Below are 12,262 nucleotides of genomic sequence, written 5' to 3' on the forward strand. Positions count from 1 at the left end.
TCACTTTTAAAAATGGTAATTACTTAACTATTACAATGTACATAACTCATAATATAATAAGATTGCTTTTTAGGTAATAATAGTTTATCAGTGAGCTAATGAAGACAATTTAGCTCTAAAATAATTTCCAAAAACTGGTCAAACAGGATACTACGCTTTGTTTAAATATATGTATGTATTTTTCTAGCACGATACTATTGTGAAGATCATCATACTTTTAATATTCGTACTAATTAAAAGATACAAGGACCTTTTAGTTAAATCTTAGATATATATACTTTTAATTCTTACCTGGATTGGTTACAACTGTTCAGTAAATTACACAGTTGTTATTGAGACATTTTATGACAGCTGTTAGATAATCAGATTTCGTGCACAAAAAAAATTTGCAATAATGTTTCAACATTTGGTGGAATCACTAGTAAATAGCAATATGCTGGAGCTAAGTCTGAATTATATGATGTATGATATAGTTGTAGTTAGGAGGTATATACATATGTACATATAGTAGTTGGGTATAATGCGATCAAGTTCTTCAACTTTTTCTTTAAGCTGTCGGCTAAATAGGCGAGCATATCTTGCTAGAACAGAACTATGGCCAAAGCTGTTTTTGAGGGCACTTTATCTAGTTACTGACAGGAAAAGTCATATTTAATGGCAACTCTGTCAGGAATGAATTCGTGCTGTATTTCCGCTTTAAGATTCCAGAGAAAGCGCATCTTTGTTTTTATTTTAATTTTTCTTTCGAACCATTTTGAAGGGCTATCTCAAAATCTTTTCATCAGTTAATACTGTACTCATCACATGCCTCTCACTTTTTCAAAGCCAAAGCCGACAAGTGCGCTGATTGAGCATGTATTTGGGGGTTTTGTAAGGTGCGCAACAACAAGGGTCCTTTGCATGAGCATGTATTGAGATGTACATACATATGTACATATTTCTATATCTTGGACTAATTGGATTTTCATTTATTTATATTTGTAGGTGGCCAGATTATCAGAAAGTTACAAAGTGTTTGTTCTAAGCTCTAACTAATAGTTAAAAATTTGTGAACTAGTAAACACGCCATTAGATCATAACTTTTCGAAATTTTTGATCGTGAACCACTCGTAACATTTTAACCAGAATTTAGAAGCGAACACAGATCTAAAAATTTTATTAGAATATTTTCTAATAACATTTTTAATCTCTAGGAAATCACAACCAATATAGATTGACTCAGCCCAGATTAAGCTCAGCTTAAAATCTGCTCTCTATTAATTAGAAAAGAGGGAATATAGTTTCCATTAATGTATACGCGATTACTCTGTGATTATATCAAGGCCTATGAGCTCCGCGTAGATATAAGCACAGATTGTACAAACAGTTTCTCTTCACTTATGTTCTTCTTATCTCCCTCATTTTTTAAAATATTTGTTTATGATTTTCCATGTAAGACATTTGAAATCTTTCCAACAAGAACTTGGGACGAGCAAGCAAATTATTTTTTTATTTATTTATTTTGTTATTTATTTTATTTTGTTACACCTCAGTTTGTATTTGGGGAAATAGCAATCCAAAATCTATACCTTCTTGATATCTACATCAATTTTTTGAATGAGTTCCCCAAACTGCTTTAATGACATCCTAAATATCTGTGAAATTTTGTTTTCGTCACTCTACAGATTTACTTTGTATAATAAGCAATAGCAGACTAATACACTACGATCTGAAAAATCTGTCGGGTTAAGCGTTAATATTTTTTTTAAAAATACGAACTTCTGTAAAGTACATTAAGTAGGATAATGAACTAAAGATTGCCTTTAGATATCAGCCATCTCTCACCAGCTATCTCTCAGTGATAAACTGAGATGCCAGTACAGTTCGAATCCCGCGAATGACTACATTTTTTTAAAAAATAGTATTATGATGTATTAAGAAGTATTATGAATGACTGCATACGCGAGATTCGAACTGGGGATCTCTCACTTACAAAGCCACGCTCTTGACCAAAACCCACCCATCCTTGGCAAGATATTCTTACTGTAATCAAATGTCAAGAAGTCTTACAGACAGGGTATATTAACATGATGTGGTGGTTGCTTTTATTTGATGATGAAACGAATTTATCTTGATTCTCCCACAACCATTACATTACGCTACTTTTCAATCTTCAATTATTATTATTATTAATTGTTCTTTCCGTCACAAATAACATTTTTTGCAGACAGAGGACCTCCCAAAACGTGTATTTCTGGTGGAAAATTATAATTAAAATCCAATTACGAATAGATAAAATTGTAACTTTGACCTTAAATATTTCGACAAATATTAGGGATATCGAAACGGGGTCAACCTAATTTTTCACAATTTTTTATGTAGCTTTTCATAATCATTGTCAAAACCAGTGGTCCTCACTGAAACCCTGTGAAACCCCAAATGATTTTTTGGCCGTAACTCCGCCAAAAATGAAGATTCAGCATCGGAGTAGCGATTGGTGCGTTTTAAATGGATCACCCTGTATTTCAGAATATTTTCATTAATACTACACAATATAGATAAGGAATTAGCTCAGTGGTCAACGCATTGAACGCCCTCACGTAAATCGCAGATTCGAATCCAACTGCCTGCCCGCTCTTAGACTTTATTTTATTAGAAGTTTCTAACAACTCTCTTTTGGCCGATGAGCAGTGTTGACTTACCTAAAGAACACTGATGCATTCAAGTAGGCTCCTGATACCAATAACCTCAGAAGCTAAAGCGCCTTAAAATAAAAAATAAATGCAACAAACATCGGTAAAGCAGTATAAAATAACAAAGTATTTCTCCTCTTCATCAACAGAAATTATAAAAGTAATGTCTCGAAATCAAATTAAAATTGTAAATAGTTAAAAACGAAAAACAGCTATTGAATCACATTATAAATAGACTTCTGTTTATTTCATTTAACAAGCTCTAGAAGTATGTAAACAATTCCTTGCTCTAACATTTATTCTGTGTCCTATTTATTAATTATAAGTGATTTAAGTTAAAACATATTAATTAAAGAGATATACTATTAAATTTTGCTAATTTTGTTTACATAATACAAATTCCAGACTTCTGTCAGACTTTTCTAAATAAAAATTGCGTAAGATTTTCACTCAGGACAGTCAACAATGTTCAATGTTTTTATCTGCTTAAGGGAACATAAGGTCTGTACAGTTTAACAGAGTATACAGAATTGTTAAAATAACATCTTAATTTAGTTTTATATGACAATCTAATTAGACTAACAATTCTTTGTTTGGTGCAGTTTATTCTTACCTTAGGTATTTCTTTCCGGTACTAAAACTATTTGTACTGTATAAAATTTGTGTCTGGCGCTACAAAACCTCCGATGTCAGTACTTAAGCGATGATTGACGTACTATCCTATAAACTTAGCAGAGATTTCCTAATTTTAAAAGCTTTCTTAATAATCCACGAGTTCTCTGCATCAATCACTATTAGTGTAGGCTTAAGTTGATAATTCTATTTCAAGCCATACAAAGTATTATTAATAGTATAATTTCTTATTGCCTTAGTATCTAAGCTTACTAACTGCTGTAAATAAGCGTTCGGATAAAGTTCCGAGAACGTTTCAATAAGTTTAACCCACCAAGTCAACATCCTCTTAAATACGCGCACTCTCATCTGCTGTAGGCCAAGTTCATTTCTTATAAAACTATGCAGGGCACTTTTCAGTAAATAGTATAATTTCTTGAAAAGCGCGGGTTTGCACAGTTTCTACCTGATCTACAGAGGACAACAGCTAGTAATAGTAAAGTAGTGTAGCTTGGACAATAGACTGGAAAAGTTTTGGGTACATTCACAGTCACCTGACTTTGAGCACCACAAGATGTTTGCTGAACTACCTGTAATAATTGCTTTATTAATGTAATACAGAAAAAAGATTTTGAATTTGCTTGAAGAACTCAGTGGCAGTCCGAGATAGGGTAGAAGTGGACCAGTTCTAGTTATTAGACTGCCCGCGTAATAAAATTGTTACATATGCCTCACCCTTCCGCTTTTATAGAACTCTAACACTTGAGTTTTCTAAATATTGAGATCTAATTGATTTTGCGCGCAATAACTATGTAATATTCCTAATACTATGTAATTTAGATTGCGTAACAATCCGAAGTGTTGAGTGAGAAAAGCAAAGGTGACAATGAATGTACTTTGAGAACTTATTTAATCACTTCGATCAGATTAGAGTAAGCTCCTCTAGACTAGACAAGAAGGCTTGCACGCTCATATAGCTTCGAAGAAAACTAATTATTTTAAACCTTGACCCAAAGTAAATAACATCAGCCTTAAAACATTGCGGGCTAAACTATCGAAAGCACGATAGAAGTTTATACAATGTAGCATACATCATTTTGTTTTATTCTTACTAAACAAATGCTTATTAATTTCAAAGGTTAAAGAAAAATTGATGTCTAAACAACCCCTTGCAGATCTAAACCCCTAATATTACTCAGGCGAAATGTAACAAACATCCGTCCTACCAGTCAATCAGCCAAGGTGTATGTAAATATTTTGGCTAACTTGCTCACTTTTGAAGTTCCACAGCTATTAAAAGGTAAACTTCGGTCATCTTTCTTGACAGCATTGCCATTTCAATTGATGACCAAGTTAAGGGTACACTTTTAGTTGTCATTACACGATTAAATAAGTCGAGCACGTAGTTCTGCCAGTGGAGTAAGATTCCTAATTCTTGTTATCTACACCATGGGCTTTGCCGCTTTGCTGAACTTAATTATAGAGCCTCAAGGTTATAGTTCCTCAAACAAGATGTCAGTATATAGGTAATAGTCGTGCCATCAAAAAAATCATTAGGAAAAACAATCTCGGCAGATAATAGATTCTTAGGAATAGTTTGAAATGAGGTGATTTTGATCTCCTCTCCTACAAGTTCAGATTGCTTTTTGAAATTACTTTCACGGACGATAACTTCTATTTTAAAAGATGTCTTGAACTTTTTAATGAACGATTTATAGTTTCTACAGATAACTAGATATGACTGGAGTGCAATATCTGAGTAGCCCTCTCTCACAAATTGCCTTTAACTAGCCCGCAGTTCACGTTTTGCTTGACCATAATCAGCATTGTAGGAAACAATGATGATATCAAACATATCAAAAGTGGAAACCTATCATTGAGATCATCGAATCTTGTACTGTTTCAAAGTGTTAGTTACAATAAAACAAGCTGCAAAGTTGGGAACCTTTTTCGTGAAAATTATTTTTAAAAATTAATGATATGCGTATTAGGTGAAAGATCTCGACCTAAAACTTCTGCTGATAAAAAAAAAAAGAAAAAGGTTTTTGATTCAGAAAAATAACTAACTCAACAATCTAACTTTAAATATTTATTTTTCTTCAACAAATTATGAGTTAATGGGGGTTTTGAAGATGATTGCATATAGTCTTTGTAAACATGATATCATCATTATGTTTACAAGCTCCGTGGAATCAATTACTTAGAAGAATTTGTGTATTCACGTCAATGTGTTGACAAGGGCGTTATCTACAGCCCTTTAAAATATTTTTAAATTCTGAATACTAAAACTGCGAATACTCTATACTGTTATTGTACCTTTTCATTTAACAATATTACCTGAATTTTCTGATTAAATCACGGGACTTTCGATGTTGCTAAAAAAGCATGGTTTGATACAGTGATTTTATTAAATCATATTTGATTTTCCAGTAAACGCAATTACATACTTACATAGCCCATTCGTCTGATCAATTGAACTTCCTAGTTCGGATATTCCAACATTAAAAGTTTTTTTTTGTACCTAATTGTTACATATTTCTGAAAAAGAGGTAAAAATAATTAAATAAGTCAATTGACTAATAAATAAAGTCTGCTAAAATATATGATTTGAACGTAAGACAATTCAAGATAAGTTAGAAAATATTTATACATATTTTACTTAAATTTTGTTTGTTCTTTTTTTGTAATAAGGTGTTCAAAAATAAATAAATCAACTAAAGTATTAATGCACCTGATCTAAGAATAAAAAAAAAACATGCAATAAAGCGCCCCCTCCTGAAAATTAAATGCATAAAAAGTGAAATCTAAACATGAAAGCAATCATTTTTTTTTTAAAGAATATTAAAACTTTTACAGAAACCTTAATTAAAAGGGAATTTCTTAAATATGTTTTGTTACAAATAAACCATTAGAATTAAATTCTAAAAGTCTATTTTAGTAATTATTATTTTGTATTTCATCAATTTCTTTTATATTTCATATTTTCTTGAATATTTTAATATCTGGGGATACAGCACTTTATAACGGTGAATATTCATCCACCTGCATTTATTTGATTGTCCTAGGAGGTCCCGTGCAGCCGTGACAGTCTGCAAGTGGAAAATGGCTGCTGATGTTATTAACCTCCCAGTAGAATTTGTTAGCTCTATATTTACGAAAGTAAGGTATTGAAGTTAACACTAAAATTGTGCATAGGATCAAAAGTCATTTGTGTGCTAACTTTTATTTAGTTTAATTATAAATACTTAAAATTTTGTGAGTAAACAAAAACGGAGTTGTTTACCTTGTTAGGTGTACTTTTTTTTCAATTTCTTCGGAGTAATATTAATTATTAGTGAATAAAATCAGTTGTTTTTAATAACAAAAAAACAATGGCAAATCCTCCAGCGACTAATCCTATAAAAAGACAGTTAAGAGATAGAAAAGAACGAAAACTTTACACGGATGATTGGGCTATTGGAGATGAAGAATTGGAAGGTAAAAGGTCATTTAATTTACAAGAAAAACTGGAAAGCGATAATTACAGTCAATCTTACGTTAGAGAAATGCAAGGGCCAGATTTTAACATCACATATTTACAGAGACATGGTTTTAATACGCCTCTTTTATTTAGAGAAAAAGCAGGTCTTGGGTTACATGTTCCTAGTCAGAATTTTACTGTCAACGATGTACGCACATGTGTTGGATCTAGAAGATTGTTAGATGTAATGGACGTAAGCACACAAAAAAATTTCGAAATGTCAATGAAAGAATGGCAACGTTATTATGAAGATCCCCGCAAAGAAAAACTTCTGAACGTTATCTCATTAGAATTCAGTCATACCAAGCTAGAAAATTATATTCAAACACCTTCGATTGTACGTCAGATCGACTGGGTGGATTGCGTCTGGCCAAGACATTTAAAGGAAGCCCAAACAGAGTCAACAAATGTTATTGATGAAATGTTTTACCCGAAAGTGCAAAAGTACTGCTTAATGTCAGTGAAAGGATGTTACACTGATTTTCATATTGATTTCGGAGGTTCTTCAGTTTGGTATCACATTTTGAGGGGAAGCAAAGTATTCTGGTTAATTCCTCCCACCGAACACAATATCAAACTGTACGAACAGTGGGTTTTATCTGGAAAACAAGGGGATATTTTTTTTGGTGATTCAGTTGAAAAATGTAGCCGAATTACGTTAGTTGAAGGCAATACTTTTTTTATACCAACCGGGTGGATTCATGCTGTTTATACACCCAAGGATTCTTTGGTATTTGGCGGGAACTTTCTACATTCGTTTGGGATTGATAAACAAATAAGAATTGCCCACGTAGAAGAAACTACTCATGTGCCACAAAAGCATAGATATCCATTTTTTACAGAAATGTTGTGGTACGTATTAGTGAGGTACGTGCATGTACTGTTGGGACAACCACATTTACGAGAAGGTGTTGATAATGTACACTACGAACCACCAGAAGGCCATATTCATCTAACTGCCCTCGAACTGCATGGAATCAAAGCAATTGTTACTTACCTACATTCATTACCTACAAATAAGAAGAATATTCCAGAATTGATAGTTGATCCTGTTGCACTTATTAAAGATGTAAGAACATTAGTCGAACAGCATAGGCATGATATTCCTGAATTTTCTGTAACTGGTTTGCCTATATTGTGTAATCCAAGCATTAAATACAGTAGCGACAGAAGATTACCAGTGATGAAAGGAATGAGTTTAGGACATACGAAGATAAAGAATAGAATAAGCCCTGGCACTAAGACTCCTTCATTAGGCGCAAAAGCGAAAGCCAAAGCTGGACCAAGAAGACGTAGGACACGCTGCAAAAAATGTGCCGCCTGCCATCAAAGTGATTGTGGTGAATGTGCGTTCTGTCAAGATATGGTGAAATTCGGTGGTTCGGGTCGTGCAAAACAAACATGTATCATGCGTCAGTGTTTACAACCAATGTTACCTGTGACTGCAGCGTGTTCAGTGTGTGGTTTGGATGGATGGGGACAACAGCTTGCGCTACCAGTTCATAAGATGGCTAAAGATGCTCCAAGTTCATTAATGGAATGCAGTGTTTGTTACGAAATTATACATCCTGAATGCGTTGACAAAATTTGCCCAGAGCATAAAGGTGTTTACAATGAAGATTTACCTAACAGTTGGGAATGTCCTAAATGTGTACGAGATGGTAAGAATACTGTGTATCGTCCAAGACATTTTCGTGCTAGAAGAAAATGGGATCAGCGAAGGAAATCTGGAAATAGTGACAATTTGGCCCTGAAGCATATGCACGAAGATTCAGAAGAATCCGGTGACAGTGATAGTTCTCATTCCACAGATGAAAAGAAGCCTAAGTTAATTAAACACGAAAACGAGGATGATAACAATAGTTCTGGAAGATGGTCTGACAAAAATGATGGTAATAATGGTGCTCACTCATTAACGCAAAGAAGAGATAGTCAAGATTCTGATAACGAAATGTCTCATCCTAATTCACCTCCATGAACACGTGAAATTCTTTACAATGTAGTTACATCTTTTTTTCTATTCTACTGAACTGTTATTAATGCAGTGATTAACTTACATCGGTACCTAATTTCTATTTGTGCTAATTGCGCGGTTATTATTTAAAGACGTTTTTATTAGTCAGTTTATTTAATTTTTACCATTGGCAACAAATCGCTTAAAATATTCTTAAATATTGTTGCTTAGACTGTTACGTTTTTTAAAAAAACTATTTTTTTTTTTTTAATTAAAGAAAAAAGCTTTTTCAGTGTATATAACTCGAAATTGTATGACTAATAATTGTATAACACACATTCAACTTAAATTTTGTTTTTAATTAAACGAAATCGTTATCATTAGTAAAATAAAATAAGAAAAATAATATTCTATAATTTATAAAAAAAAAAGAGCTAGTATTACTTTTTTTTAATCTCAAAAAAAAGTTGTTTTAAAATATTTTATTTCTTATTAAGATTTTTTTTTTTTATTCGGCAGTAATTTTCTTTACATTTTACCATAATTAGAAAGGAAGTTACGTCTGTTTAAATTGTCTGTTTCCTAAGATTTGCCATATAAATATTTTTTTTAAAAAAGGTATGTATGTCGGCATACATAAATTTTTATTAAATTGAATCATTGTTTTGTGAATAAATGATAAACGAAATAATTATATTTATTTTAAAGAAACAAGGTTAAAAAAATTCATATTTAAAGTACGAAAATATGAAACTAAACTTGTGTGATTTTGTTTTTTTCTATATTATGAAGAAAATTTAAGAATATATTAACAAATAAATGAAATAATTTAAAGTTTCTGTGAATGCGTGTGGTTTTTATTTGCATTTGAACTGTAATTAGTCATAATTTGTAGTAATTTTGGAAATTACAATTTATTAGAGGAAAAAGTCAAATATATTTATTTAGTTTCGTAAAGAATTATTTTTTTAAAAATAATGATGTATAAAGTATTAGTTTTTTAGGTAAATTACTTTTAAATGATTTACGACTTATATATATATATATACATATTTTAGTTATATAATTATTTCGATTATTTAAATCAATGCTTACAATTTTAAATAGAAGAGAATTCCTTAATTTTCTTTGGCCTTTTTTTTTTCATTTTCTGTAAATCATACATATTTTTTTTCGTTTAATGTAATTTTGTTTTGACCATCCAGATTACTTATGATTTAAAATAGGCTCTATTAGCAATTTTTTTATGTAAATCAATTAAATTTAGTTGTAAATCTGAGTCAGTTAATTTCATTTTTAATAAACTTTCTGTTTTGGAAGAAAATGTAACTGTTTAAGGAAATTTCTTTAATTTACCAAACTGTATATATTATAATAAAGATATATGATAAATGTTTCCCTTTAGATAAATAAACGTTCCAACTTATTGTAACCTTTACGTTTATTTGTTAAAGATACTGATAAACTTAGATTTGCTAGAGACAATAAATTTCGCGAGTTTCGCTTAAACGGCTATGCACCTGTTATATCCCCAAATTCTTAAGCGTAAAGAGCTAAAAGATATTGCTACTTTCTGAAACTCTTTCTCTGTCCTAACCAAGAATTAGATATATAATGACTTGACTAGGATCATGTCTTGATACTCAGTGTAAATATGGCCGTTAGTATTCTTCCTATGATTTTACTTTTCTCATACATAATGGGTTTCCTTCGAAAATACAGTTATGAGGTCTTTATTACACAAAAAGTAATTTTTAAAAACTTGGTATGTCTGTGGTTCAAATTCGTATGTACTTGACGATGAGCTTGAGCAAAATCATCGAACCTGAAGTGTCGAATCGTGTACTCATTGTTTTGAATTTTTGCTAAGCTGTGTAACTAATTTTCTTAATAACGACCGTTTATAGTAAAGTTTATAAACCTTGTTTTAAATTTTTAATAGTTGCGATTTTTTTTTTTTTTTCTCCAATTCAACTTTTCAAAAGTGTCTTCACCTTTGCGTGCTTATTAAAATTTTCATTTATAACATTTTCTCAAAAATTTCATTTTAGGCTCTTTTGAGAGTGAGGAGGTGGCAGGTTTTCTCTTAAGTTCCAATGAAGTGTGAAGATACAACGCTTCGAGATTTTCAAATTTTCTCGAGTTTCCCATGATAACCTAGAAAGCAACAAATGGTTCTTTTGTATTTGGACATAACTATACGCTAGGCCTGTAACTTTGATTTGGTACTTTTTTCAGAGGGCTATAATTTCTCAGGCGTTCTGGGTAAGCTATGATTTCTACAAATAATAAATTTTGCTATTGAGCAAATAAGATTCTACAAAAATTTGCTATGTAATATTAATATGGAGAATAAATCACCTTTCATTTTCTCTTAATCTAAGTAAGAGAAGGTTTTTCGATCATGCAGTAGTTCAAGTTTGGGTTTTCACTAGAAATATTTGTTTTGTGCCTGAGTCAGGAAAAGTAAAATTGGTTTGTATGCAAGAGTTTGCGGTGAGCACAACTTAAGAATAGAAAGTCACGTAAAGTTCAAATTTCATAAGACAGTTTTGGCTGGGTAATGAGAAAAGCTTGTCTTTAGTGTACACACATGTATGTACGAATATTAAATTTTTTTTAAAGACATATTCCTGGCAACTTCATTCTTGTGGGGAAATTAGAAAATAAATACATTTCCTTTAAATCCAAACTCCAGATATTCAAATCCGCTGGTTAGTCTTGAGCTACGATGCCCAAATATGGAAAGGCACTGCGCAAGTAGAAGAGGAAATGCTTTTTATCATCTTTTCAAAACGGAACTATTCAGCTGCTGAGCTAAGCATCAATTTCGTTCTTACTTCTGGAAACAGGACCGCTAACGATATATCAGCACATAAAAAACTACTATAACATAATTAAAGCGTCATAATTAAGGTAGCTGAGCAGTTAGAGGCGAGGCCAGTAAGGCTAAAGTGAATTGTGCTACTACGTTAAACTACCGGTCTATGCCTTGGATTTTATATAATGTTTAAATATAAAAGAAATTTGTAGTATTACATTTTTAACACCTGCTTAATTTTTTATAGTAAAATTTTGAGCGTAACTGAAATAGTACTTTTCAACAAGGCTTTTTCGCGTTTTCATGAGTCATATGAAGGACTCAGCGTGACACCGATTTGGTGCAGAGATCAAAACTTTATCGAGGAAGACGTAATCTATTAGAGTCATGAAGCTTGCAGTTTTTATAAACTCTCCAAGAATTTTAATAATAATTTTTTATTATTAAAATAGTGCACACCTACCTTGCATTACTTATTAATATTTCACCATCCAACAATGATTTTATAGATAAATACAATTATTGTAAAAAAAAAAAAAATTCTAAAATTTTTTTTAATAGTTCTCAACATTAAATAACAAAATTAAAAGAATACCAAAATAGTACATGATAGAGCACAATTGAGAAACAATTTATTTTTTATAATTCTTGGAAAAGTATATATAATTAATTTTTTTTTTTTT

At 31.4% G+C, this 12,262-nt stretch overlaps 1 protein-coding gene and 1 long non-coding RNA gene across 2 annotated transcripts in view; one reads left to right on the forward strand and one right to left on the reverse strand.

The window, feature by feature from the left end:
* Window positions 1-9,672, forward strand: Kdm2 (Lysine demethylase 2). The gene is made up of 2 exons (XM_074134939.1): window positions 1-15; window positions 6,350-9,672. Exon 2 carries the CDS (start codon window positions 6,656-6,658, stop codon window positions 8,780-8,782), a length of 2,127 nt encoding a protein of 708 aa, XP_073991040.1. The 5' UTR covers window positions 1-15; window positions 6,350-6,655; the 3' UTR covers window positions 8,783-9,672.
* The window catches only part of LOC141457733 (uncharacterized), a 13,463-nt gene continuing 6,559 nt past the window's right edge, over window positions 5,359-12,262 (reverse strand). The window contains exons 3-4 of the long non-coding RNA XR_012460501.1: window positions 5,736-5,822; window positions 5,359-5,659 (exon numbers count right to left, since the gene is read on the reverse strand). This is a non-coding gene — a long non-coding RNA (uncharacterized lncRNA). The remainder of the gene's footprint in view (window positions 5,660-5,735; window positions 5,823-12,262) is intronic.

The sequence above is a fragment of the Rhodnius prolixus genome, unplaced genomic scaffold (assembly GCF_049639745.1).
Source record: "Rhodnius prolixus isolate KJV_2025 unplaced genomic scaffold, Rpr scaffold_5, whole genome shotgun sequence".
In the NCBI taxonomy this organism is placed as follows: domain Eukaryota; kingdom Metazoa; phylum Arthropoda; class Insecta; order Hemiptera; family Reduviidae; genus Rhodnius; species Rhodnius prolixus.